The sequence below is a fragment of the Rissa tridactyla genome, chromosome 15 (genome assembly GCF_028500815.1).
Source record: "Rissa tridactyla isolate bRisTri1 chromosome 15, bRisTri1.patW.cur.20221130, whole genome shotgun sequence".
NCBI classification, from domain to species: domain Eukaryota; kingdom Metazoa; phylum Chordata; class Aves; order Charadriiformes; family Laridae; genus Rissa; species Rissa tridactyla.
In genome coordinates, this window is record NC_071480.1 from 7,669,723 (window position 1) to 7,693,940 (window position 24,218).

General features: G+C 57.0%; 4 protein-coding genes across 9 annotated transcripts in view; 2 read left to right on the plus strand and 2 right to left on the minus strand.

Moving 5' to 3' along the window:
• The first annotated feature begins 2,814 nt into the window (after positions 1 to 2,814).
• Positions 2,815 to 4,695, plus strand: LOC128917778 (histone H3.3A). Its single transcript, XM_054221219.1, has 4 exons — positions 2,815 to 2,996; positions 3,521 to 3,662; positions 3,746 to 3,899; positions 3,996 to 4,695. The coding sequence occupies exons 2-4, from the start codon at positions 3,535 to 3,537 to the stop codon at positions 4,122 to 4,124; spliced, it is 411 nt and encodes a 136-aa protein (XP_054077194.1). The 5' UTR covers positions 2,815 to 2,996; positions 3,521 to 3,534; the 3' UTR covers positions 4,125 to 4,695.
• A 578-nt stretch (positions 4,696 to 5,273) lies between these two features.
• LOC128917777 (uncharacterized) lies at positions 5,274 to 12,724 on the minus strand. The gene is made up of 16 exons (XM_054221218.1): positions 12,638 to 12,724; positions 12,151 to 12,258; positions 11,994 to 12,066; positions 11,355 to 11,511; positions 11,223 to 11,268; positions 10,250 to 10,308; positions 10,108 to 10,143; positions 9,029 to 9,081; positions 8,594 to 8,726; positions 8,302 to 8,498; positions 8,050 to 8,095; positions 7,880 to 7,945; positions 7,298 to 7,357; positions 7,058 to 7,140; positions 6,781 to 6,875; positions 5,274 to 5,914 (listed from the first exon to the last, which is right to left on the minus strand). Exons 1-16 carry the CDS (start codon positions 12,672 to 12,674, stop codon positions 5,880 to 5,882), a joined length of 1,284 nt encoding a protein of 427 aa, XP_054077193.1. The 5' UTR covers positions 12,675 to 12,724; the 3' UTR covers positions 5,274 to 5,879.
• An 885-nt stretch (positions 12,725 to 13,609) lies between these two features.
• On the plus strand, positions 13,610 to 18,835 carry GALK1 (galactokinase 1). Its single transcript, XM_054222044.1, has 8 exons — positions 13,610 to 13,782; positions 14,732 to 14,921; positions 15,259 to 15,378; positions 15,844 to 15,979; positions 16,384 to 16,565; positions 16,798 to 16,948; positions 17,395 to 17,557; positions 18,641 to 18,835. The coding sequence occupies exons 1-8, from the start codon at positions 13,615 to 13,617 to the stop codon at positions 18,710 to 18,712; spliced, it is 1,182 nt and encodes a 393-aa protein (XP_054078019.1). The 5' UTR covers positions 13,610 to 13,614; the 3' UTR covers positions 18,713 to 18,835.
• A 1,985-nt stretch (positions 18,836 to 20,820) lies between these two features.
• ITGB4 (integrin subunit beta 4) overlaps positions 20,821 to 24,218 on the minus strand; it is a 32,255-nt gene continuing 28,857 nt past the window's right edge. For all 6 annotated transcript variants that reach the window (XM_054221993.1, XM_054221992.1, XM_054221991.1 and 3 more), the window contains 5 exons: positions 23,837 to 24,025; positions 23,405 to 23,560; positions 22,795 to 22,959; positions 22,237 to 22,353; positions 20,821 to 21,639 (listed from right to left, as the gene is read on the minus strand). In XM_054221993.1, coding sequence (XP_054077968.1) covers positions 21,497 to 21,639; positions 22,237 to 22,353; positions 22,795 to 22,959; positions 23,405 to 23,560; positions 23,837 to 24,025 — 770 coding nt within the window. In that variant the 3' untranslated portion in view covers positions 20,821 to 21,496. The remainder of the gene's footprint in view (positions 21,640 to 22,236; positions 22,354 to 22,794; positions 22,960 to 23,404; positions 23,561 to 23,836; positions 24,026 to 24,218) is intronic.

Below are 24,218 nucleotides of genomic sequence, written 5' to 3' on the forward strand. Positions count from 1 at the left end.
CAAGGAAGTGGCTGAATTCCCATGCGAAGAGCTTCCTCCATAAATTAACTTCTCTCCCGGGGAGGAAATGATACGAGCTTCTTTTAATAGGACTTTGATCTCTCGGGCTCCACACAGGACTGCGTCCCTCGCTGGGATCCTCCAGCCGCGTGGTAAAAGGGCAGCAAGGATTTATAAGGCAAACACCTTTTTTTAACTCTGCCAACACGCGCGGGGTGAACGGGGTTAATAATAAACTTTTGGCCCTGGTCTGCGCGCTGCCTGTGCAGCCGTTTTGGGGAGGGAAATAACTTTTTTAATTCTCATTTACATTGATTGCGCACCGACTGCGGGCAGGCTTTTACTGGGGTAATTTAATAGCTTATTCCCCTGCATTTGCAGGAATAAGTCATAGGATATCAATACCTCCTTATTCATCTAAGAACCCTCCGCGGGAGGCTGGAGCACTATAATTATGCAGCTCTTGGTCAAGTAGGACAACTTTTCGTAAGTCAGTATGTGCGGAGGTATTTCAGTTAATATCTACATATACACGCCCGTATACCCAACAGGAAATCACTGTCAGCGATGAACCTGCGGAAAAAAACCCCTTCAATTGTTGACGAATCACACTGAAAACACCATCAACGCGCACTTCATGCTCAGGGATTCGGAAACCAGGGACTCCAATCCTTCCTCGCTGATGTTTAACTGACAATCTGGTAGTGACACTGTTTCCTCTTCCAGTTTTCTTCTGTTTCACGCTCTGCCAAGCAACAGAGGAACATTTAGGACACACCAGCTACATGTGCTCAGGGTGCATTTGCTTCCATCTTTGCGCAGGTCCTCGTACGTGCTCGTTTGCGCTCTCCCACTTTGGCGCGTTCACCTTTCCCTCAGTTCATTGCATCCCAGAGGGTGCACAGCTTTTCCCCGATCCCAAAGAGAACAAAAAAAATCAAAAGTATCTCTAAAATTAGAGGCGTAAGCAGCCATCACTGCGAAACTATGGGAAAGGAAACATCTAAGGTATTTCAGCTCCTGGTAACAAACACGAAGGAGCGGGCTCCTGCCTTTGTGACAGCAGAGTACGCTCTTAAAACTATCAGATTTAAAGTCTATGCTGTTACCATCAGAACAGGTTGCTAGATTTCTTCTTCCTAAGCGTGAACGACTCAGATGAAAGGGGAATTCTTTACTTCAGATTTTCCAAAACATGTGCAATGCAAATGGTTGTTTACCTACACCTCCCAAGTCACGCCATTGATATGCAGCTTTCTCTCTCTGATAAATAATTAACATTTTCCTTTACAAGAAAGGAAATTAACCTGAAAATGAGGACCAGAGGCAGAGGAGATGCGCAGCAGACGACATCCCTCCGGCAGCCCCGGCCCGGGCACACGTGACGCTCCTGTCGCACCATATTGGCGCGCGTTTGCTTGACTTACCCGGGCAGGCGGGGAAGCGGGAGACACGCTGGGTACGTGCCGAGCTCCAGTGCCGCGGCAATCCCGGCTCTGCCCGCCGTGCCGGGTGTTGGCCCCAGAGACTTACGTGTTCGGGGAGGATGCAAAACCTCATGCAAAGTCTGCATGATTACAGCTGGGCTCCGGCTCGTGGAGCTGACGGATACCTTTAGGAGCGGTGGTTTAGGCAGGCGTCTGTTTGTGTTCCCTATATGTTCCGCGCACTACAACTGCAGGGCATTTGGGACCTGTTCGTCCTGATCCAGGTACCCTTCCTGTGGGGGCAGGGACCTGCCTCCACTCCCAGCAGTAGATACAAATACAATGACAAAGTCATATATAACAAGGTATAAACTCTTAAGGCAGCAATCTCCCCCAAAAGAGAGTCTTGTTATTTATCTTCCTAGATGCTACCAACAGGCAACATGGAATTTGGATTTTTAGTCACCATGAAACTTTGCAATTCGCTTTAGTGCTGGAGTTTGAAGGCAACCCACAAAGTGGGTGGGACTCAGGGAATGGTGACCCAGAGGGGCGCAGCCTCGTCCCCTGCGTGGCCACCACAGGGCCAGGGGTCAGACTCTGACTTTTTTGGGGGGGGGGTCACAGCCCAGCAGGGACCACCCAAACCCCGTGACGAGCCTCCCTTAGGCTGCTGCAATGGTAAAAACAGGCGAGACCCGCCGCAGGCGCTGCCTCTTCCCTTGCGAGGGGCTTCACTCGTCCCCGCTGTCACTCAGGAGCGCGGCGGGGGCGGCGGGGGGGGCAACACACGGGCCCCGAGGGACCCACCACCAAAGCGGAGCCTCCCGCTCCTCGCCCGAGGTCTGCCGCCCCTCGGCGGCCTGCGCGCTGCGGCTCCCGGGGGAAGCGGAGGCAGTGGCGCTGGGGGCGGGGGGGACGGGGGAGAACGGGGACCCGCCGGCCCCCTCCCCGGGCGGCCCCGCGGCCTGGCCCGGCCCTCGCCGCTCGCAGCAGTCCCCCGCCAGCCGCCTCCACACCACAGGCCGGGAAAGACGCTTTCTGCCCGGGGGAGGGCGGGTCGGGGGGCGGCCGGGGCCGGGCGGGGGGTGCCCGGGGGAGCCAGCCGCCCCGCCGCCGCTAGCCCCGCTCCTATTGACTTCCCATTGTGGAGCTTCGCGACAAAGGGTAGGATCCAAACCCTGCCCCGTTTCGTCCAATCAGAACGCAGAGCGCCCGCCCGCCGTCGATTGGCCCCTTCTCGCCCCACAGTACCCAATCGAGCGCCTACTTTAACAACCAATCAGCGTCCGGGCATGCGCCCAATCAGCGCCGAGGAACCGGAGCACGGCCTTTGTGTGTCGTGACGCCACGGCGCCGGCGGAGGTCCCGGCCAATGGTGCGGCGCGCTGCTTCCAGGCATTGTGAGGTCACCGCGCCGTGTGCCGCCCCCACTATAAAATGCGGGTCCCCGCGGCGGGGAGGGCGCAGTGAGGGGGTGGTTGGCTGCTGAGCGGCTGTGGGGCAGGAGACGCGCAGGCTTCGGTGCGCAGCGGTACCGGCAACCGGTGCTTCCTTCTTCGCCGAGCGGTGAGTGGCGGGTGGCGGGCGCGTTCCGCGGCGGGTGGCGGTGCTGGATGGCTGTGCTGGATGGCTGTTGGAGGCCTGTATTCCTCCTAGAGCTCGGAGGGCAGGCAGGGCCTTGCCTACGTGCCCTGAGTCACGGCCGGTTCCCATCCCCCATACCCCTCCCCCCCACCTCCCCGGGGCGGCCCGGGAGGAAGGAGGAGGCGGCGTGACTCAGTCCCCTTCCCCCGGGGAGGGGAGCGGCCGGGCCACGAACGCCGAAGCGGGGGCGGAGGGGGGAACCGTGACTCCTCCTTCCTCCCCCCCCTTGTCCTCCCCGGGGAGGCCGCTGGCCGCCTGCCCGCCTCGGCGGCGGGGGAGGGGGGCAGCTCTCCGACATCTGCCGCTTCTGGGGCTTCAGGGGATTGGACGTAGAGGGGAGGGGGAAGGGCACGACACGACACACGGTATCACCGGGCCTGGCGGGTCGTGCTGGCACGGGGATGGAGAGAGCCGGACCCCGTGTCAAGCCTGCCTGTTCTCCGTAGGTAAGTGAAGAAAAATGGCCCGTACAAAGCAGACCGCCCGCAAGTCCACCGGGGGGAAGGCTCCGCGCAAGCAGCTGGCCACCAAGGCGGCCCGGAAAAGCGCCCCCTCTACCGGCGGCGTGAAGAAGCCTCACCGCTACAGGTAAGGCCGCCGGCACGGCACGGCCCGGCGCTGCCGCAGCCCCTGCCCCGCCTCACCCGCTCCCTCCTTCCTCCTCCAACCAGGCCGGGCACTGTCGCCCTCCGTGAGATCCGTCGTTACCAGAAGTCCACGGAGCTGCTGATTCGCAAGCTGCCCTTCCAGCGGCTGGTCAGGGAAATCGCCCAAGACTTCAAAACAGACTTGAGGTTCCAGAGTGCAGCCATCGGTGCGCTGCAGGTATTGCTCGCGGCCTGCTGGGCCTTGGCGCTTGCGGTGCTGAGCATGCTTCGCTGAGGGTTTCTAACGACATTTCTTCTTGTGCTCTTGAAACAGGAGGCCAGTGAAGCATATCTGGTGGGTCTGTTTGAAGATACAAACCTGTGCGCCATCCATGCCAAGAGAGTCACCATCATGCCCAAAGATATCCAGTTGGCTCGCAGGATACGGGGGGAGAGGGCTTAAGTGAAGGCTGTTTTTATGGTGTTTTGTAGTAAATTCTGTAAAATACTTTGGTTTTAATTTGTGACTTTTTTGTAAGAAATTGTTTATAATATGTTGCATTTGTACTTAAGTCATTCCATCTTTCACTCAGGATGAATGCTAAAAGTGACTGTTCACATAAACCTCAGTGATGTGAGCCTTGTTGCTCAGGAGTGACAAGTTGCTAATATGCAGAAGGGATGGGTGATCTTTCTTGCTTCTCATGCATGTTTCTGTATGTTAATGACTTGTTGGGTAGCTAAACTTGTAAGGTACTAGAATTGATATAAATGTGTACAGGGTCCTTTTGCAATAAAACTGGTTATGACTTGATCCAAGTGTTTAACAATTGGGGCTGTTAGTCTGACCATACATCACTGTGATCAAATGTGGACTTTTTCAGAGGGTGAAACTACAAGTCTTAACCACAGTGTAACTTACAGTTTCCTAAAAACGTAAACCTGGCAGCTATAGAATACACTATGTGCATTTATAATAGCTATTTTATATATTGTAGTGTCAACATTTTTAAATTAAATGTTTTACATTCACATGTGAGGAGTCTTTGTCATTTGGTTTATATGGGCTGGAAGAAGCTTCCTCCTCCTGGCTCCTGTAGCTTTAGCAGTAGGTGCCTGGAGTCCTGCACTGCTGCTGCAGCAACTTAATTTTATCTGTTGAGAGAAGGGAGAGCTTGCTGTGGCCGCCCTCAGAGTTTTTTTGGAGGCTTTCTGTAGCTTGAGTTGTTGGTCTTGACCAGTGAGCAGAGCTGAGCCCTGCAGCTATGGGGCAGAGGAGGAATAACCTTTGTGGGTTTTCTTAATTAATAAAGCTTATCTGCTTATCAGTGTCAGCTGTTGAGGAGATGCTAAGCTTTTTTTTTTTTTCTTCTGCTTTCCAGTAGATGCAGGGGAAGTTTATTTTGGTGGTGTGAACCGCCACCTTCTTCCCCAGCAGTGTCTCAGCATGGGTTGTGTGGGGCTGGGGCCCACCAGTTTCTGTGGGATCTGGCTGCATGACTAAGCCCCAGTTAATAACAGCAGCCAGCGCAGGATGGTATGTGAGGGGAAAAGCTAATTATACAACCTGAGAGCATATGGGCTGCTGAGCAAACTGGAATGGGCGCTCAATAAGATTCTCATTTCCCATCTAAGCTTTTTTGATGAAACAGGATTATACTCAAACCTTCACTTGAGAACAGCTCTTCAGGCCCTGGGCTGAGACAGCTCTGGCTTTCCCAGCGGTGCCTCTGGGAGCAGCTGGCCCCTGTCAGGCTGTGGTTGAGGAGAGCTGTCTGACTACAGCTGAAACACAGGTAATTAACATTTAAATTGAATTGTGAGGCTGGCTCTCCTCTCCTAAAGAACAGGCTGCACTGGTAAGGCTCAAAGTTGGCATGGAAAAGTAGCACAGGGAAGTAGTTTAGCGAGCCCATCTTGATTTATTTCAATGGAATTAGAAGTGCCGTGGCATTCCAGGAGGAAGAAAAGCAACAGTTCACTCTGGCAAGCCAGCGGTGAGTCAACACGGAGCCCTCTGCGCCCAGTGCTTGCAGACTGGAGGCGTTTACAGCATCTCCTTCCACTAGGACGGCCAGGGAGAGGTTTGAAAACCACCCTGCCCCCAGCTCCAGGAGTCAGGGATAGCAGCTCTTGGGGGATGCTGCATCCCTCGGGGGCTGCTGAGCATCCCTCGGGGTCCTGCATCCCTCGGGGCTGGTGCCAGGGCTCTCCCTTCTCAGACAAACCACTCCGTGTGCTTAAATCCTGCAGCTGGAGGAACAGGCGCCCCTTAGCCTTTGCTCTTACACAACTTCCTCGCCGCCCTTCCCTACACCGCGCCAAGCATGCTCGGAACAAACACGGCCCCCCTGGTTAATACCATTATCATATCTGCCACAGAGCTGCTAAAAACATGTTCAAGATAATCTGAGATTAGGTTTTAAACAAGTATTTTCCTCGCTGATAAACCTGTAGGGAAAAAGATCTCCTTGCAGCTAAATTGTCAACTTAATTGCTTTAAAGTTAAGCACCACCTCGGTAACTTTAGTTGATATTAAGTGATCTCGGGTAGATCAGCTCTGTCCCAGGGGGGCACAGACATGGGGCAGGGACGTTCCCACAAGAAACCTGGGGGTCCTCGGTGGCCCAGGAGCCACGTAAATTGGGAAGCACCACGCAGCTTGCGTTTAGGCAGGTTAAAAAAAAATAATAAAAAATTCCAAGTGATGGGATTTATGAATGCTCGACGTGGTGCTCAACTCCAGTAGCAGGCTGGGCTCCTGCAGGAAAAGTATGTTTTAAAATAACATCCCTCGAAAACAATGTTTCCTCCAAGTTCTTAGTGGAAACAATGAACCATCTGGGTATGCCTTGAAGCTGTTTCTTAAAATAAAATCATTGTCTAGCAGTTCTTACAAAAGATAAACCAAGGAAAAAAAAAAAAAAACCCAACCAAAAAAACCCAACACACAACGCAAAAACCAAACCCACCACAAAACCATATCAATTTGTCTTAGTAATTTTAACAAAAAAAGAAATTAAGCTAGATCTTGCATGCGGTGGGCCAGAATACAGCGATGCGTGGTATTCCACGAGCTCGTTGTGATGATATCTGAAGACGGAAACCCTTCCCTTACCAATTCTCTTGACGATTTCTTCGCATTCCTGCTCAGAACTCGCTGCAAACACCAGGCAGTCGAACGTGCTCCCGTCGGGGCTCTCCGGGGAAGCGCTAAAAATGGAAACGCGTACATTAGCTGTCAGAGAGAGCGGCTCTGGAAGCCCGGCCCTGGCTCGTAACCACACCAGAGACCCCACGGCGGGTCTGGATGCCGCTTGTTTATTTTCTAAGCCCCACATCCCTCTATAGCCACACACCCCCCCCCCCGCCAAGCGCCCGCGGGCAGCACTTACGCCACGCAGAAGGCGAATAAATTGCTGCTGTCCACGCAGCGTCCCACGCAGGAGATGGTGGGGTAGGGGTAGCGGCACAGGAGCTGCGCGGGGGACGGGAGGGAGAAGGCATTAAGGGGCTGCAGACAGTCCCTGTCGTCCCAGTTCCTGGTTTAAACTGGCCCCGCAGCCCCTCCATCCCCACGATGGCAGATCGGCAGCGTCGGGGGGTCACCTGGAGCATGGGTGTCGCTCGCTCACCTTGGAAGAGGTCTTCTCCTGTACGAGGACTTCTGCTTCCATCACATCAAACAAAACATCCTGAATGGGGGATGGAGGGGGGAGAAGCCCCAATCATCACAGCGTCTGAGCTTGATTTTTTCATAAGACACTTAAAAGAGGGAGATAACTCAAAAGCAGAGGTGACGAAGCACAGCCAAGAACAGCTTTTTCAAGGCATTTTCTCTGTGCTGCCCTTTTTCCCCCCCCAACTCTCGCACTCGGAGCTTTTCACAAACAACCCCCCAAAGGCTCAGACAACGGTGTCCTGAGCCCTGCAGCATCCCTGGAAGCAGGCTCAGCCTCCCCGCAGTTTTCCAAGTACTTTCCTGCAGGTGGTTGTATTTTTTCTTTCCCTTAATGCACTTTCCTATCCTGGCCGCAGAGAAGACAAAAAAAAAAAAAAGAAAAAATACCCCACAGGAGTGTGGGGGGGTGCCAAATACTCAGCCAGGCCATGTGAACCTGGAGCCAGCAGGAAAAAATATCCCCGGGTAGAGACCACATTTCCCTGTATTTCTCTCGTCAAGCCATTCCCGGGATGCCCCCAGCCCCGTCGCTCACCCGCGCTGCCCGGTGCCTCTCCAGCACGGCGGGGATGGCCCGGCCCAGAACCTCCTTGCCACCGCACTGAAATAGAGTGGGAAGGAAGGAGTAATTCATGGGCACGTGAGAAGAAACCCAGAAAAGACAAAAAATGTACCCCAGGGCACGTCTTTGCCCCATCGCCTCACCTTCCCAACGCTGGTCTGACCCAGGTACTGCAGGTTGTAGAGCAGCCTGGGGGGAAAAGGGCTCGGGAGCATCAGAGCAAGGACCTCGCGCATCCTCCTGACGCTCTTTGCCAGGGAAGATGCTTGCAGCCCCCCCTACCACCCCCAGGCCACGGGGACAGCTTTGACCCCACAGCCTTGAGTCGAGACGGGGGACAGTGTGGGCACGGGGCTGCCTCGATACTGGGAACCCCAGCCCAGCGCTGGACCTACCTGCCCCCCTGCAGCTTCCGTGGCTCCCCCTCGCCCCGGTGCCGGGGGCCTTGCTGGAGCTGGAATTGGGGCTCCTTCTCCTTCAGGACCTTCAGGTAGGGCAGCAGCGGCTCGTAGAGCCCCCCATCATGCCACCGCCACCGCAGCAGGCGGAAGACGAGCGGTTGTCCCTTCAGCTTCTGCAGCACGGCCCCGGCCTGGAGTTGGGGGGGGGAGAGAAGCAGAGCTGGAGGATGGGGGGGCAGGAGAAGGGGAGATGGGGGGGACACGCCAGCCCTCCATGCCCACCCACCTGCCCACTGTAGGCGTTTCTCAGCGAGCAGCCGCTGATCTCGTCGAGGATGTCGCCGGCCAGCACCACCTGGTCCACCTCCGCCTGGCTCTCGGGGAGCACCTTGGTGACAAAGACTCGGCCATCCACGTACCTGGGGGTGCGGCCGTGCCCCAGCTCAGCCCCAGGGACCCAGCCCCGCTCCTCCAGCCCTCCCGTACCATCAGCGATGCTTCACCAATACACAGAGGCAGGGAAAACCCACCCCCTGGGCAGTTTATACCAGCGAGGCTGAGCCGATGGGGAGAAAAAGCACCTGAGGCAGCCCCAATGCTCTCAATGGGGTGTTCATCTCCCCTTTTTGGGGGGGGGGGGGGAAAGGGGGGGAGGCACGGGTTGAGTGCCATGGTGTCCAGACCCCGCTGGAGAGTGAAGAGGAGGATCCAGGGCTCCTACCTGAGCACCATCCCCAGCTCTCGGCACGGGACTGTCTCGTAAGTGACACACACCTGGAAGAGAGTGGCCAGTGACAGTGGCCCTGGCAGTGGCCACAGCACACGCAAGGAACATGACCAGGACAAGGGGGAGGATGAGGACCCCTTGCCCTGGATCGTTCCTGGCACTGGTGCCAAACCAGGGCTTTGGGAGCCCAGGGAGAGGCCGGTCCCCAGCGCCCCAGGCTGGGCTGAGACCATCAGTGGCTGCTTGTCCTTGTCCTTTCCAGGGATTCGGCTGTTCCCAGACCCTGGAGGGACAAACCTGCCGGATGGATGGGATGGCAAAGCAGCAGGTGAACCCCGAACTCAGCGATGAGCCCTCCTCCCTCGCTGCACACGTCCCCCTGCAGCCAGGGGAGTGCTGCCGTCCCTCCCCAGAGCCGCTGCCGTTTGCGGCAGCACTTACTGTCACATCGCATTAGCCAGGGACCCGAAACCAGCTCGGCTGGGAGCACTCGCTGTTAGAAATGCCCAAAAGCCAGCGGCATCCCGGCCTCCGCAGCAGCACGCTGTAACCAGCCCCAAAGTCCCCTTCAGCTTTTCTGGGGATTCTTTTGGGTTAAGGCGGCAGCGGAGGGATGCTCTTCGGTTTTAAAAGACATCAAGGTATCCCCGCTGCTCTCAATAAACGCCCCGATTTTTCACCAGGCAAAACCAAGAGCGAAACCAACCGATGCGTAATCTGTGTCAGCCCAGGGAAATGGGGATTTTTTTGGCAAGAAATCAGGGGAGGGAGCAGGGGAACACTTGATTTATGTCAGCAATTTAGGCCTGGGTACTGCTCTTGCTTGGTTTTACTCCCAGGAATGCCAGGATCTGCTGCCTGTGCCAGCGCAGGCACCCAGCAGGATCCAGCCTCGGTGGCAGAGGTGGGTCTGGTGGTGCTGGGGAACCTGAGCCAAGTCACCCCTGGCTGCGGCCGGGCGGAGAGGTGCGTGGCGATCCCTCCCCACCAAATCCTTCCTCAGCTCCCTCGTTTGACTTCCCAGCGAGGGCCAGGTGGCGGAAGGATGGCTCTGGGGAGAGATGAGCTCTTACCGGCAGCAGCCAGCTTTCGTCCAAGAAGCTGCAATTCTGCAAACAAAGGAGCGTCAGCGCCATCGGTCCCGGCGAGGAAGGAGCCGGGACACTGCGCTGGCAGCCATATGCCGGCCACCACCCTGCCGATTTGTCACCGTACCTGCAGGTCCAGGGAGAAATCCATCTCTGTCACCACCAGCAGCAGCGAGAGGAAAGGCTCTGCAGAGGGACGGGGATGGAGAGGCAGAATCACCGCCAGGTTCCCAGCAGCCACAGCCTCGCGGGGACATGGCAGAGGTCCGAATAAAGCCACTTCGGGCACAATTAATGAGCCCTGGGGAGCGAGGCCCTGAGAGCATCCCAGCACCACGGCACCCAGGCTGCTGCCGGAGGCTCATCCCGGGCTCCTGCTGCCGGCATGGGGAGAGAAGTGCTGCAGCTCGACGCTTGATTTCCCCAAATTCAGACCAAGGCTCGCAGCAAACGCTGCTGACAAGCAACTTTCTCTCCATTTCTCCCCTCAAACGCGAAGTGAAGCCACTCCGGCTCTCCTGCACGAGCCTTGCAGTGACACTGGCGGAGATCTGCAATCTGCTCATGCACCGGCAGCGCGGGTGATTTACAAGCCATCTAGGTACAGGTTTAACATGGGCTTATTTATCATAATCAAAAGATTAAAGTCTTTCACCCTGGCCTGCCCCCCCTCCAAGGAGCACAGCTGCGGATGGAATGGTGCAGCCTGTCAAGGAAATACAGCCTTTTACCACACCGAACCCCCCGTGTGACCACAGCCTGGGCACGGCCACCAAGGGCTCCCCTCCAAGCCGGACTGCTGGGTCTGCTCAAACCAGCACCCTTGGTACAAAGCAATAACTCAGAAAACACTTGAGAAGCAATTTTCCTAGCTCATGACACTAAAACCAACCTTAGATGGATTCAAATTGTGTTTAAATATTTACACCTGATTTTCCATCACTGCAGCAGCATATTTAGATTTTACCACTAATTTGGGCTTAGAAAAATCACAGTGGACTATTCCCCCCCCGCCCCCCACAGCAGCATGGTGCCATAACGCCTGCGACGGCCACCCCCGGGACAGGTTACATCCGGCCTCGGAGGAGCCACTGTCTTACCCAGGAGGTTTTCATTGCCGAGGACGGAGCTCACTGGATCATAAAACTGAAAAACAGAGAAATGCCACCATCACGCGGCCATTTTGCTGCCCGTGGCCCACGGGTAGTGGGGGTCCCTGCTGTGAGCTGCACCTCCAGGAGCCGGGGGGTCTGTGCCAGTCCCTGCACGGCCGCCGCCAGCACCTTCCCCTGCAGAGCCAGGCGCAGAAAATACCGCCCACGGCCCTGCACCGTCCGCGTCTTCTCACAGCCGCCGGCTTTCTGAATGCTGATGGAGAGAGAGGTCGGCCTGGATGGGGAGAGGGGAAGCAGCTCACATCATAGAATCATACAGAATTGCCTGGGTTGGAAGGGACCTTTAAGATCATCGAGTCCAACCATTAACCCAACACTGCCAAAAAACCCACTAAACCATGTCCCTCAGCACCACGTCGAACCGTGTGTTAAATACCTCCAGGGATGGTGATTCCACCACTTCCCTGGGCAGCCTGTTCCAGTGTTTGATAACCCTTTTGGTGAAGAAATTTTTCCTAATATCCATCCTAAACCCGCCCTGGTGCAACCTGAGGCCATTTCTTCTCCTATCAATTATTACTTGGGAGAAGAAACCAACCCCCACCTCACTCCAACCTCCTTTCAGGTAGATGTGGGAGCATCTGGGGTCTTTGGGACAGACCTCCTCCCACCTGGGGTCTTTGGGATGAGCACATCATGGATGGACACCACCATGGCTTAGATTGTCACTCCCAGCCCAGCTCGGGGGCCACTCACCTGCCACCGTCCCCCGTGGGAAGCTGCTCCACCCAGTGCCAGTAATCCCGTCTCCTGAAGCCCCAGGCTGGCTCTGTGGCAAAAAGGGAGCACAGGGCCCTTTGCTGTGGGCACCGGGAAGCTGCCACCTCCCACCCGGGCACAAAGAGCTACTCACGTCGTAGCCCCTTGCGCAGGATGCTCTCCAGCAGCTGGCAGAAGGAGGTGAGGTGCGGCGAGGCGTCCGTGCAGGGCCCCCCGCCCTCCCGCAGCCGCAGCACCCCGCCTGCGGTGGGGGGAGCATCAGCGCCCATGGGTGCCCCAGCCCGGAGCGGGGGGCACCCACGGGAACAGCCCTGTGCACGCCCCCAGGGCGGGTCGCTGGTGCTGCGGGAGGTGCCCGACACGGCGCAGCATGCGACCCCGCGGCCGCAGCGGGCAGAAACTCCGGTAAACTTCCTCAAAGCCAAGGCCGGGGGCTAACACCCGGTCAGGCGGCGGGGCTGGCCCTGCCACGGCGGCTCCCGGACCGGGAAACCCCCGCCCGGCCCCGTCGTCAGTCCGGCCAAACCGGTGCCGCTGCGCAGCGAAGGGCCGGGCCCCGGGTGGGTGCTGCCGGGGGAGGCGGGTACCGACCCCGGGGGGTGGTGGGGAACCACGCTCACCTTTAAGGGCGCTCAGCAGCGGCTCCTTCCCGGCCATGGGCTCGGCCCCCCGGCCCGGGCGGTCCCGCGGCGGCGGCTCCGGGAGGGAATCGGCAACCGGGAACGGGCCCCGCCCCGGGAGCGGATCGGCCCGGCCCCGCGGGGGGGGGAAACCTCCCGGCTCACACCCACCTGCGGCTGCCTGCGGGCCGGGCACCTCGATAGGTGCAGCACAGACATTGATGCATATATACATACATGTACACGCATATAAAATAAATACATTGGTATATATTGGCATCAATCACATACATAACAGAGACACAGGTGCATACATATACATGTGTATCTGCCCGCGTATCAGGAGGTGATTCTATCCCTCTCCTCCACTCTGGTGAGACCCCACCTGGAGTATCGCATCCGGCTCTGGAGTCCTCAGCACAAGAAGGACATGGAGCTGTTTGAGCGGGGCCAGAGGAGGCCACGGAGATGCTGGGAGGGCTGGAGCCCCTCTGCTGTGAGGACAGGCTGAGAGAGCTGGGGGGGTTCAGCCTGGAGAAGAGAAGGCTCCGGGGAGACCTCAGAGCCCCTTCCAGTCCCTAAAGGGGCTCCAGGAGAGATGGGGAGGGACTCTGGATCAAGGAGCATAGTGATAGGACAAGGGGTAATGGTTTTAAACTGAAAGAGGGGAGATTTAGGTTAGATATTAAGGAGAAATTTTTCACTGAGGGTGGTGAGCCCCTGGCCCAGGTTGCCCAGAGAAGCTGTGGCTGCCCCATCCCTGGAGGGGTTCAAGGCCAGGCTGGACGGGGCTTGGAGCAACCTGGGCTGGTGGGAGGTGTCCCTGCCCAGGGCAGGGGGTGCCACTGGGTGGGCTTTAAGGTTCCTTCCAACCCAAACCATTCTATGATTCTATGATCCTATGATTCTAAGTTCGAGCCCGGCCGCCGGCGGAGCGGGGCGGGGCGGTGCGGGACCGGGGGCGGAGCGGAGCGGCCATGGCGGAGGCGGTGGCGGAGCCCGGGTCTGTCCCGCTGCTGGCGGCCGCCCGCCGGGCGCACGGAGAGGCTTTCGGGGGGGCGGCGGTGCTGGCGGCGTGGGCCCCCGGCCGGGTCAACCTCATCGGCGAGCACACCGACTACAACGGCGGCTTCGTGCTGCCCATGGTAAGGGCCGTGCTCCGCCGCCCCGGCCCCGTGATCCCTCGGTGTCACCCTTCCGGGTCCCCCTTGCAGCCTCCGGGGGTTCCCGGCCGCCGTCTCCCCCCGCCTGCCCCAGGGTGTCCCACCGGGATCCACCACCCGGGACCCTACGGGATCCCCTGGGATCCCCCTTTCACCATCCTACCCCCGGGATTCCCCCGCCCAGGACCCTGCGGGATCCCCCTTTCAGCATCCTGCCCCTGAATCCCCCGCCCAGGACCCTGCAGGGTCCACCGGGATCCCCCTTTCACCGTCCTGCCCCTGGGATCCCCCTGCCCAGGGCCCTGCGGGATCCCCCACCATGCCCGGGACCCCGGAGCATCAGGGGCAGCACCCTTCGGACCGGCTCCTAACTCACTGCAGAGGGGTGCAATTCCCCCTCCCCAGCCACCTCTTCAAAGGGTTGAAGCCTCTTTTCTGCAACCCCATCAAAAATTTCCCATCCCTGGAGAGCAAGGTTTTGGTGGCAGAGATGGCTTGAAGCAGCTGGGGCTTCCTGCCCTCCTTTGGCTTGGCAGGGAAGCCCCCTCTCAGTCCTAAATCAAACCTACAGCTAATTATTTTGAGGCCGAGGAGCGTGGGAGCAGGTCAGCTGAATTCCCCTGCAGGCAAGACAACTTCCCGAAACCTCATGTCCTTGTCATGGGTTTCCACTCCCCCGGAGCCCAGCAGCGGCTGAGCTGGGGTGGTTGATCACAACATTTTGGTGCTAAGACTGACCCTGTGTGGCATGAAATAGCCAGAACATTCAATGCTGTGACAAGCCGGAGCGTGCGGTGGCAGCTGGTGACTCTGCACGGGCAGAGTTAAGGGTAACAAGTGTCTGGTGCAGTCACAGCTGTCCCCTGCCACCAGTGGGGATGCCTCAAGGGATGCCGCAGGGTCTGAGCACACCTTCCCCCTGCCTCCCCAGGCCCTGCAGCTGGGGACGGTGCTGGTGGGATCCCCCACGCAGGACGGGACCATCTCCATCCTCACCACCTCGGCGGAGGCGGACGAGCCCCACAGGGTGCAGTTCCCGGCTCCCCGCCAAGGCAGCCCTCTGAGCCCGGGGCAGCCGCGCTGGGCCAACTACGTCAAGGGCGTCATCCAGCACTACCGGGGTAAGAGCCAGTCTGCAAGGTGGGTTAGAGCCCCCTTCATGCGGGGCCGGTGCTTGGCACCAGGCTTTTGGCATGCTCCGGGGGTTCTTCCAGTGCCGGTACAATCCCGCAGCTGCTGCAGGACCAAGCTCCAGCAGAGATGCTTTCAGCTCCAAAGACCCCTGTGTTTGCGGGGGGATGCCCGGGTCACGGTCTGCCGTGGATCTCCCTGTGTTTTAAAACGGGATATCAGACAGGGGTTCCTCCATCGGGAGCCGGTTCCCCATGAGCTGTGGGGCACGGCAGCCTCCAGCCCTGCAGGGGCTCACGGCCCCCCTCCTCCCTTCTGTTCCCGCAGGTGGTCCCGTGCCGGGCTTCACCGCCGTGATAGCCAGTGACATCCCCCTGGGCGGCGGCCTCTCCAGCTCCGCCGCTCTGGAGGTGGCTACCTACACTTTCCTCCAGCAGCTCTGCCCTGGTAAGGCAGCAGTTGGTCCTGGCCCCAGGTGCCTCCATTCCCGGGTGGGAGCCGGGATGAGGAGGGTGCCTTTAGCAAGACCCCGCAGCCCTCAGGGAAACGCCGCTGTGGGGTGGGTCACAACCGCTTAGTGGAGCTGGCGCCACTCTGGCTGCAGGGCTGCTCCGGCTCACCTAGTAATGCCTCTAAAGCCCATGGACCATCAGGGATGAGAGGATGTTCTCTTGGGAGCAACTTCTCCCCACCCTCATGTCTCCAAAAATCTGAGACATCGGTGTCCAATTATTGCATCCAGCTGGATCCAGGGACCCACGCAGGCACAGGAGCAAGCACCTGCAGCTGATGCTTTAGCAAACCCCCATTCCATGGCAAAGCAACCCTTTACCTTGGTGTTTTCTCCCCTTATTCCAGGCAAGGGGCAAAGGTCCCAGAGCTGCTAACCTGCCTCTCTCTGCTCTGGCACAGATGACGGTGATTTGGTAGCCAAGGCACTGGCGTGCCAGAAAGCAGAGCACACGTTTGCCGGCATGCCCTGTGGGATCATGGACCAGTTCATATCCGTGATGGGCAAGGAAGGCCATGCGCTGCTCATTGACTGCAGGTCAGGGCCGAGCCCCGAGCTCGCTGTGCTGTGCCCGCCTCCTCGGGCAGGTGGGGACGAGCTGGTTCCATGGCCACGAAATAAATGCAGGAGTGCAGGGAGGGGTTAACCCCTGTAGCCAGCCCAAAATCTCATCGGGGGGCTGGGGTTCCCTACATTTTAATTCCTATGTCTTGATTTCTCCTCCTGCATCTTTTCTGCTACTTGCCTGGGTTGTCTTTCCCGCAAAGCTGATAGAGTCCATTATGGGACTAATAACTGGGAGTGAAATGCTCGAGCGAAATCCTAAACCGATGGACTTTGCATCTGCGGAGGCAGGAGCTGCCTGCCACGTCACTTGGACGGCCGATGGCCGGAGCAGGCGGGGGGGCAGGCGCACGGCCCGTGCTGAGCTCTTGCTGCAGGTCCCTGGAGACCATCCTCGTCCCGCTGACTGACACCAGCTTGGCCGTCCTCATCACCAACTCCAACGTGCGGCACACACTGACGGGCAGCGAGTATCCCACACGCCGGCGGCAGTGCGAGGAGGCAGCGGCGGCGCTCGGCAAGGCCAGCCTGCGAGATGCCACCATGGCTGAGCTGGAAGGTGGGGACGGTCCCTCCCTCGGCTCTGACCGCTCCTCGGGGCAGCAGGAGCTCGGTGCTCTATGGTGTGGGCTGAGACTGCGGGGCAGCACCCGGGGTGGGTGGATGCATGCACCGGGACAGGAGCATGCCACGAGTGGAGAAGCGGGGTTGCAGGATGCGGCTGTGCTCACCCCCAGCAGCATCCCGCAGACCAGAGCAGCTTCGCTGCAAGGATGTGCTTATCTCTGCAGCGGCCAGGAGCCGTCTGGGCGAGGAGGTGTACCGGCGGGCCAGGCACGTCGTCGGTGAGATAGCACGGACAGTCCAGGCAGCGCAAGCACTGCAGGACAGGGACTACAAGACATTTGGGAGGCTGATGGTGGAGAGTCACAACTCCCTGAGGTGAGGATGTACCACCCCTGGGCAGGGCAGGCTGCACTGGGGGCACTGATGTCAGGTTCTCAGGGGGTTCCCTTGCCAGTGGGGACAGCACTGGGGGCAGCCAGAGCCGTGTCCTGCCCAGTGTCTCTCACGGCTCAGTCTCCCAGGGAGTTTTAGGAGAAGCCCCGCAGGCTTCTGCACTGGGGGGTACTGGGATGAGGCAGGCAGTCGCATACGTTACAGAGCCGTGCTGTTACGGCAGCCCCCAGCCGGTCCCTGACGCTCGCAGCCTCGCTCATGTATACATGCACTTATAGGCAGGGAGCTGGACCGGGATCTGTGGCATCCTGCGTTGCTGCGGTTTGCTATGGCAATGCATGCACCAAGGCGCGTGTTTCAGCCGTTAGGGGTGCGAGGGCTATGGCTGGGGTGCAGGACAGGGCTGACCCTGGGTCTCCTCTCTCCAGGGACGACTACGAAGTGAGCTGCCCGGAGCTGGACGAGCTGGTAGCGGCAGCTCTGGAGGTCGATGGGGTTTACGGCAGCAGGATGACCGGGGGAGGCTTCGGAGGCTGCACGGTGACATTGCTGGAGGCTGGGGCTGCAGAGAGAGCCCAGCACCACATCCAGGTACGCGGCAGAAAAGTGCTGGGAGAATTGACTCAAAGATCCCAAGGAAACACTCGGGGGCATGGCCCGGGGACGCTGTTGGAGCTGTGCTCCTGAGGCACTCAGGGTTGGCGTAGCCCATCTGGTGCCGCGCAGGGATAGCCCCAGGTCTGTCGATGCTACTAAGCTCTTGCAGTTCAGCATCGTGCTGGTCGCGCAGCACTGCCCAAGGACCTTACTACATTGAGAAAGTGAGCAAAAAGGTGCTGGGTGAGCTTCAGGAAGGCTAAATCTATCTAGGGAAAAGCAATCCAAGCTGAGCTTAGGCAATGCTGAGCTTAAACCGGCACTTACAGCCCAGGAAAAATCTCAGTGCTGTCATCAATGTTCTCTAAATCAGCAGCTCAGCCTGCGCCAGGAGCTGAAAATGCCAGCAAAATGGGGGTGTCGGGAGATGGGGGCAGTGAACGAGGCAGCGCCTTATTTCGCTGCTGTATGAGATCATGGTGAGCCCTGTAAATAGTGGGGGGGATAAAGAAGGGGCAGAGGAAGGTGTCCGAAATGAGGAGAGACCGAAAGGACGCTGCCTCTGCCATCTGATGAGAAGCTGGGAGAGAGGGAACGTGACCAGGAGTTACAAAAGAGCGAAGGGAGTAGATTGGGTGAGTGTGGGACTGACCCTCGCATCCTCCAAAATAAGAACCAGCGACCGCTGGGTGAGTGAGGAGGGAAACAGAGCCAAGGAAGCCCTGCGCAGGGCTGGCGGTGAGTTTTCTGCTGTCACCAGAGGCCGTGGAGGTTGGTGGCATCAGCAGGGTCAGAAAGGGGTTGGAAAAAGTCACAGAGAACAGTCCCTGAGGGGCTGCTGGAGGCTGAGCTTGGGGATGTGTTGATAGCCTCCCTGCCCCGTGCTGTGGATGGCCCAAGGGACCCCAGGCAGTGGCCAGGACAGCACGCTGTCCCCCCAAAAAAACATCTGGAGGGGCAGCTGGGCCAGCTGCACGGCTGGGCTGGCCAGCAGGGCCCCAGCTCCGGCAGGTCTTGCCTGCACCAGCCCAAAAGCACCCCCCAGCCCAGGCACTTACTGCTCCTCTTGTCTCCTAGGAGAAATACAGCGGCACAGCCACCTTCTACCTCACCAAACCCTCCGGAGGGGCAAAGATCCTGCCCCTGTAGAGGAGCGACCGCCTCGCCTGGGCCAGGATCGCCTCCCTCCGAGAGGCGGCTGCTTTCCTGCCTTCACAAGGGAATCAATTTGTCTGCCTGCATCGTTTGCCTAATAAACACAAAACATTTGCACAGTCGTTCTGTGCCCGCCTGGGCTGAGCTCTGAGGCCAAAGTCACGGGGGACCTTTCCCCAGAGGAAACTGGTTGAAATCCAGTTTGCACCGGTGTAATGAGCCATTACCAGGGATGCGGGGTCCAGTAGTGCCTCTGGAGCTGCAGTCGCGGGAGGGGATGGCAGTGGAGCAGCAGCAGGCACTGATGCTTGGCAGAAGCCCTTGCTTTGGGTATCTGCTTCTTCATCTGTGTCCTTCACGTGCTGCTGCAGATGGAGGGGGGAAGATAATTTTTTTTTTTTTTTTAAGAAACAAACAGGAAGAGGTGGACTGTAGAGAAAACATTTATTGAGTGCAATAGGAAGCCATCTGATCAAAGGCCCGCTGTCAGAGCAGGCTGCTGGATCCGCCCTTGGAAAGGCTGAAACACCACCAGCCCTAACGACCAGATGAAAATTAAGAAGTGAGGCTGTTCTAGTGCGAGGCATGGGGTTGGTGCGCAGCCGCCTGGTGCGTGGGGATGGCGTGACATCCTGGAGAGCAGCAGCTGTGCTTGGATAACAGGATACTCTTTGGTTAAAATGCTTGGAGGTGGGGGATCCCTTTTTAAGTGGTTTTCAGTGTTTACCCTGGACCACAAAGCACAGGGAAAGGGGCCTGGGGTCCTTGTGCAGGAGGAGACATGTCAGCTGGAGAGGAAAAACCCCGACCACAAAGGTGAGATGGGAACGGGGAGGCAGGCAGGCTAACACCACTGGTACGTGCTCAGGAAAAATAAGTGCTTCTTGAAGTCATGGTAGAACCACAGGGTTGGGTCAAGAGATACTTCACCAAGTTCAAAACTGACCTAGCTCCAGCTGCAGTCCTGGAGACTCCGGGGGACTTTACTCACCCATGCGCATCTTTGGCTCAAACATGGACAACCCGTCCCGCTCAAGTGAACAGCCTGGAGAGGAGAGGGAGCTCTCGGTGGTGTCAGTGCTAGAAAAATCTTCTTCCGGGTCAAAAAAAAGCCCCAACAACCAAACAAAGAAACCCAACAACAACAGAAAAAGAACAAAACAGCCCAAGTCCAGCGTCAGATCAAATCAGGCAGGCTACACTGCCCGGGAGCCCAGGCAGCTGCTGTTTTGGTTGGAAGCTCTAATCCGGAATGGTGGCAGCTGCTGCATGGGGCGGGATCCTTGCTTTCGGCAGGCTCCTTGCTGGCTCCCGTGCGGCTGAAGCATGCCAGGGAAACACACTGTTCAGCAAGACACGGATCCCGATTGTTCTTGTTGGCAGAGGGCAGCGAGACGCCAGGTGTCATGCCCAGAGCCAGGAAACGAGGTCCAGCAAGGTCTCAGCTCAGCCCTGCATCCAGCACCGTCCAAGGAGAGCGAGAGCCGAGGGCTGAAGGGGGCTCAGAGGCTCGCTCAGGATGATGAGAGCCCCTGCTGTTCTCAGGCTTGCTCCTCCCTCGTGTTTACTGAGGGATCACAGCTCCCTTTATAGACGTTGGTGTTGGGCAAAAGGGCTTTTTAAAGACACACGACATCTTCTGCCACAAAACCTCACGCTCTCCACATCAGCCATGTAAGAAATCCCAGGCACCATTCCCATCCCCGGGCATCACGGCCTGGGCCATCCCCATCCCTCACCTCCAGGCAGCTCCCAGCCCTTCTGCGCCTGTGCTGCGGCTGGAGCGCGCTTCGGCTGGTGGGTGCTGTGCAGGGAACCTTCTGCTGGAGGACATAAGGCCCAAGGCAGAGCCCAGCAGCTCATCAACAGGCTTTCCGCAGGGTTTAGTGGCCTTTGGATCAAGCCCTTAATTAATTTCTTCCAGTTATTCATGTTTCTCAGCAGCCACAGTCCCAGTGTAGCCTCAATATTCAGCATAGATCTCATCCACTTCAATATTTTTTTTTATAAAATAATAAAATACATTTATATATATTTATATATATACTACGAAAACTGTACAATGTTTATGCAAAAAAAAAAAAAAAATGCATCAGAGGCCATCCCGAGTAACGCTATACAAATGAAAGGCTATAGTTTGCTATCGTGGTACCAAATCTTAGCAGCGAAGAACAGACACAACTAGGTGCAGTAAGAAAGCATAGGTTACCCCAAACCCCCACCTTGCAGCTCTCATAAAAGACCAAACAGAACAAATCACCACCTCCAGTGGGCAGCCAAAGGTGCCGGAGAGCCCGAAGCAAAGATGGAAAGGATGACCTTCTGTAAATCAGGATGTTGTCAGCTGGGATCCTCTCGAAGCTGAGGACCTGAGAATAAATCATTCTGTTCCGTTTACATGGGGACTGGAGCCACTGAGACACCAGAATTTCTGCAGTTGCAGGTGTATTTGGATGGGGATGGGCATTGAAGACTGGTATTGGAGTGAGTGGTGATTGTTCATGGAAGACATCCCCGTGGACTCTGCAGAACTGAGTCTCTGGAGAGCAGGACAGGGTGAACAAGCCCTGAAGGATGAGCACACACCTGATGACCCAACTGTGCCAGAGCTTTGAGTGCGCTGGGCTCCAAAGGAGACATCCAGAGCTTGAAGTGCTGCGGAGGAGCGCCCACAGGAGGAGCTGGCCAGGCAGCACCTGGATGAAGCACCCTTGGGTCATTCCACAAAGTCCTGCCACCTGAACGGCAGCGTCCCGCTGGCAGATGGCCTGCCCTGGCTCAGGCCTCGTAGAACTGCCTCTCCATCTGTTTGCTGAGGGTCCCGCTGGACATCACTGTCCGGCTCACGAACTCTTTGGTGACCTGTTTGGTGAGGGTGCTGCTGGCGCTCTCCACTCGCTGGGTCGTCATCAGCATGCCGTCTGCAGCGAGAAGCTCAGTGGTCAGGACACCGCGCAAAGTACGGGGTTACAGGATAAGGATCTGCTCTGCCTGATGATTCCTGGCAGAGATTCCTCCCTAAATACCGCTTTCACCGATGGAAAACCTCTCCAGATCAAGTGATTCAGTACTTTGCTATGTCAGTCAGTAAGATGGATTTCCTAACGGCTCCCAAACTCTTTGTATTTCAGTGATTCCTTGAACTCAATGGGGACAACATGGGACAACTACACTGATGTAGTTAAATATGATCATCACACTTTTCTGTTTTTTCCTGCTCTGAAGAGGTCTAACCTGGCAGGAAGAGTTATGATTTGGTCCCTAGTGGTAGTCCTGGTGGATTTTGAAAACTCAGCATTCCCCTCGTGACTGGGCGGCACATGGGAAATGACTGCAACTGCCTCTGGGGCAGAGCAGGGACATGGTGCAGGAAAGAGTCTGGTCCTCTTCATCCACCCCACCTGATGGACCCTCCCTCCCTGCCTTTTACTCTTGAGGTAAAAGCACCCTCAGACCTTTGAACAAGTAGAGTTGTTCTGTGCTTTCCAAGGGTTTCAAAGCAGACAGTGAGCCCCTACCTGTGAAGTGGGGATCCAGGGAGGAATGGCTGATGCTGGTTTTGGTAGTGTATTCGGTGGGGAAGTTATACACTTCTTCTCTCATGTACTGCTGCCCTCCAAACTGGGAGAAAGTGCCTGGGGAGAAGGAAAAGGGACAAGTCAGCCAGGAAACAAGGAAATTCCAACTCCTCAACCCTGCACAGTGAGTATCAACAGTCATCTCAGGAGGTTCCTCTTGCTGACATCAGAGACAGGTTTAGGAGGAACTGGGAGGACTGGGAAGGTCTTACGCCTGTCCAGTGTAAGAAGTTGCCTCCAGGTATGTGTACAACCAGGTATGAGACAGAAATTTCATAATAAATTAAACACAGGCAGGTTCTCACGATCCTCCCTCATTCAGTGTATCAGGATTGAGACGGTGCTCACAAGGCACAGCATTGTCTTCATGGAAGACAATGTCTCCATGTCTTTCATGGAAAATGGAGTCACCACCAGAGCTGGAAAAGGACTCTGGGAGTTGTGTTCCCTGCTCTAAGATGTTTATCTTTCCACCTCCACAAAGCCATGGTGCTGTACCTCCATCCTGAGATTCGATGGTGATGATGCCTTCTCTCTCTGGCCCAAAGCCTTGGGTGGTCTTGGCTTGCACTTTGAACTTGTATGGGACGTTCTCACTCAGGTGGGGCACAGTAAGGGTAGTTTCTGGATTGTCTCCTTCAACATAGATATTCCTGGGCTCCCCTAATCCACACAGAGATACCAACGGTGAAGACAGGCAGGAGCAATGGTCCCTCCAAACACACACAACTCTGGCTGTTGTCTTTGTTTTCCCTAAGTTTTATGCCACCAACAGACTGTACAACCTCATCACCCAGTTCTATGAAGGGTTAAGGCACGGCTATTTTAGTACAGTGTTGATCCTCAACAAACCTCCACTGGGTTTGGGTTGTAATATGCTACCTCCTCCCACTACATTTGTTACACCAGGCCATGCAATGACACAAAGCATTGGGGTCCAGCAGCTCCCAGGCTCATGGAATCAGCCTCATGTCCCCAGTTTGTCCACACCGATGTAAGCAGACAACTTTGTTGTTTGTCCCAGGAAAAATGCAGCAAGTTGCTGCCTTTGATGGAGGTATCTTGTGTTCTACACAGCAAACTGGTCTTCCAGAGCCTGATACCATACCTCCTCCATGCAGCATCTCACAGGTGACCATGTAGCCCAAGATGGACCCATTGGGCTTGCGGGGTCTTTCCCAGCTGAGCTGCAGGGAGTCAGGGCTGAGGGCAGTGAAAACCAGTGGTCCGGGAGCACTGGGTGTGCTCAGCGTGAAGGGTGAACCTGCAGGGGCATGAGTAAGAGGTCAGTATCGAAGAAGGTGGTGAGGAGGCGCCTGGGAGGGGTCTGCACGCAGCATTTATGAAATGAACTGGAAAGTCTCAGCTATCTAGACAGCTAGTGGAAGGTGAGTGCATGGGGAAAATGTCCTATTTCAAAATGAAAGGAAAGAAAGGAGAGCTCAGCATGTAGTAAGGAGTGAGAAAACAGCAAGGCCACCACTATAGACAACAGCAAAGACATCAGTGCCCCCTTTCCCCCTTCCCCCATCCACCTCACCTGGTACAGGGCTGAGTGGGCTTTGCGGGTCCACCTGAGACTCTATGGTGATGACTCCTTCCCTCTCAGGGCCCCAGCCTTCCTCGCTCTGTGCCTTCACCTTGAAGATGTAGGAGTGGTTGGGCAGCAGGTCCTCCACCACCACCGAGTTCTGGCAGGGGTTGGGAATGGTGAGTCGGTGCACCTCTCCTGGGACACACAGGGAAAGGAGACATCAGCTCCATGTTGCAGGCACAAAGGCAGCACTGTGGCTTTCACCTACACTCTACCTCAAATGAACTGCCTGGAAAAGTCATCCAGGGCCCTTTTCCTCAGTCACATCCATCACACCTCGCCACCAACAACTGCTAGTGCAGGATGAGATGTTGTTCCAAAAAAGGCT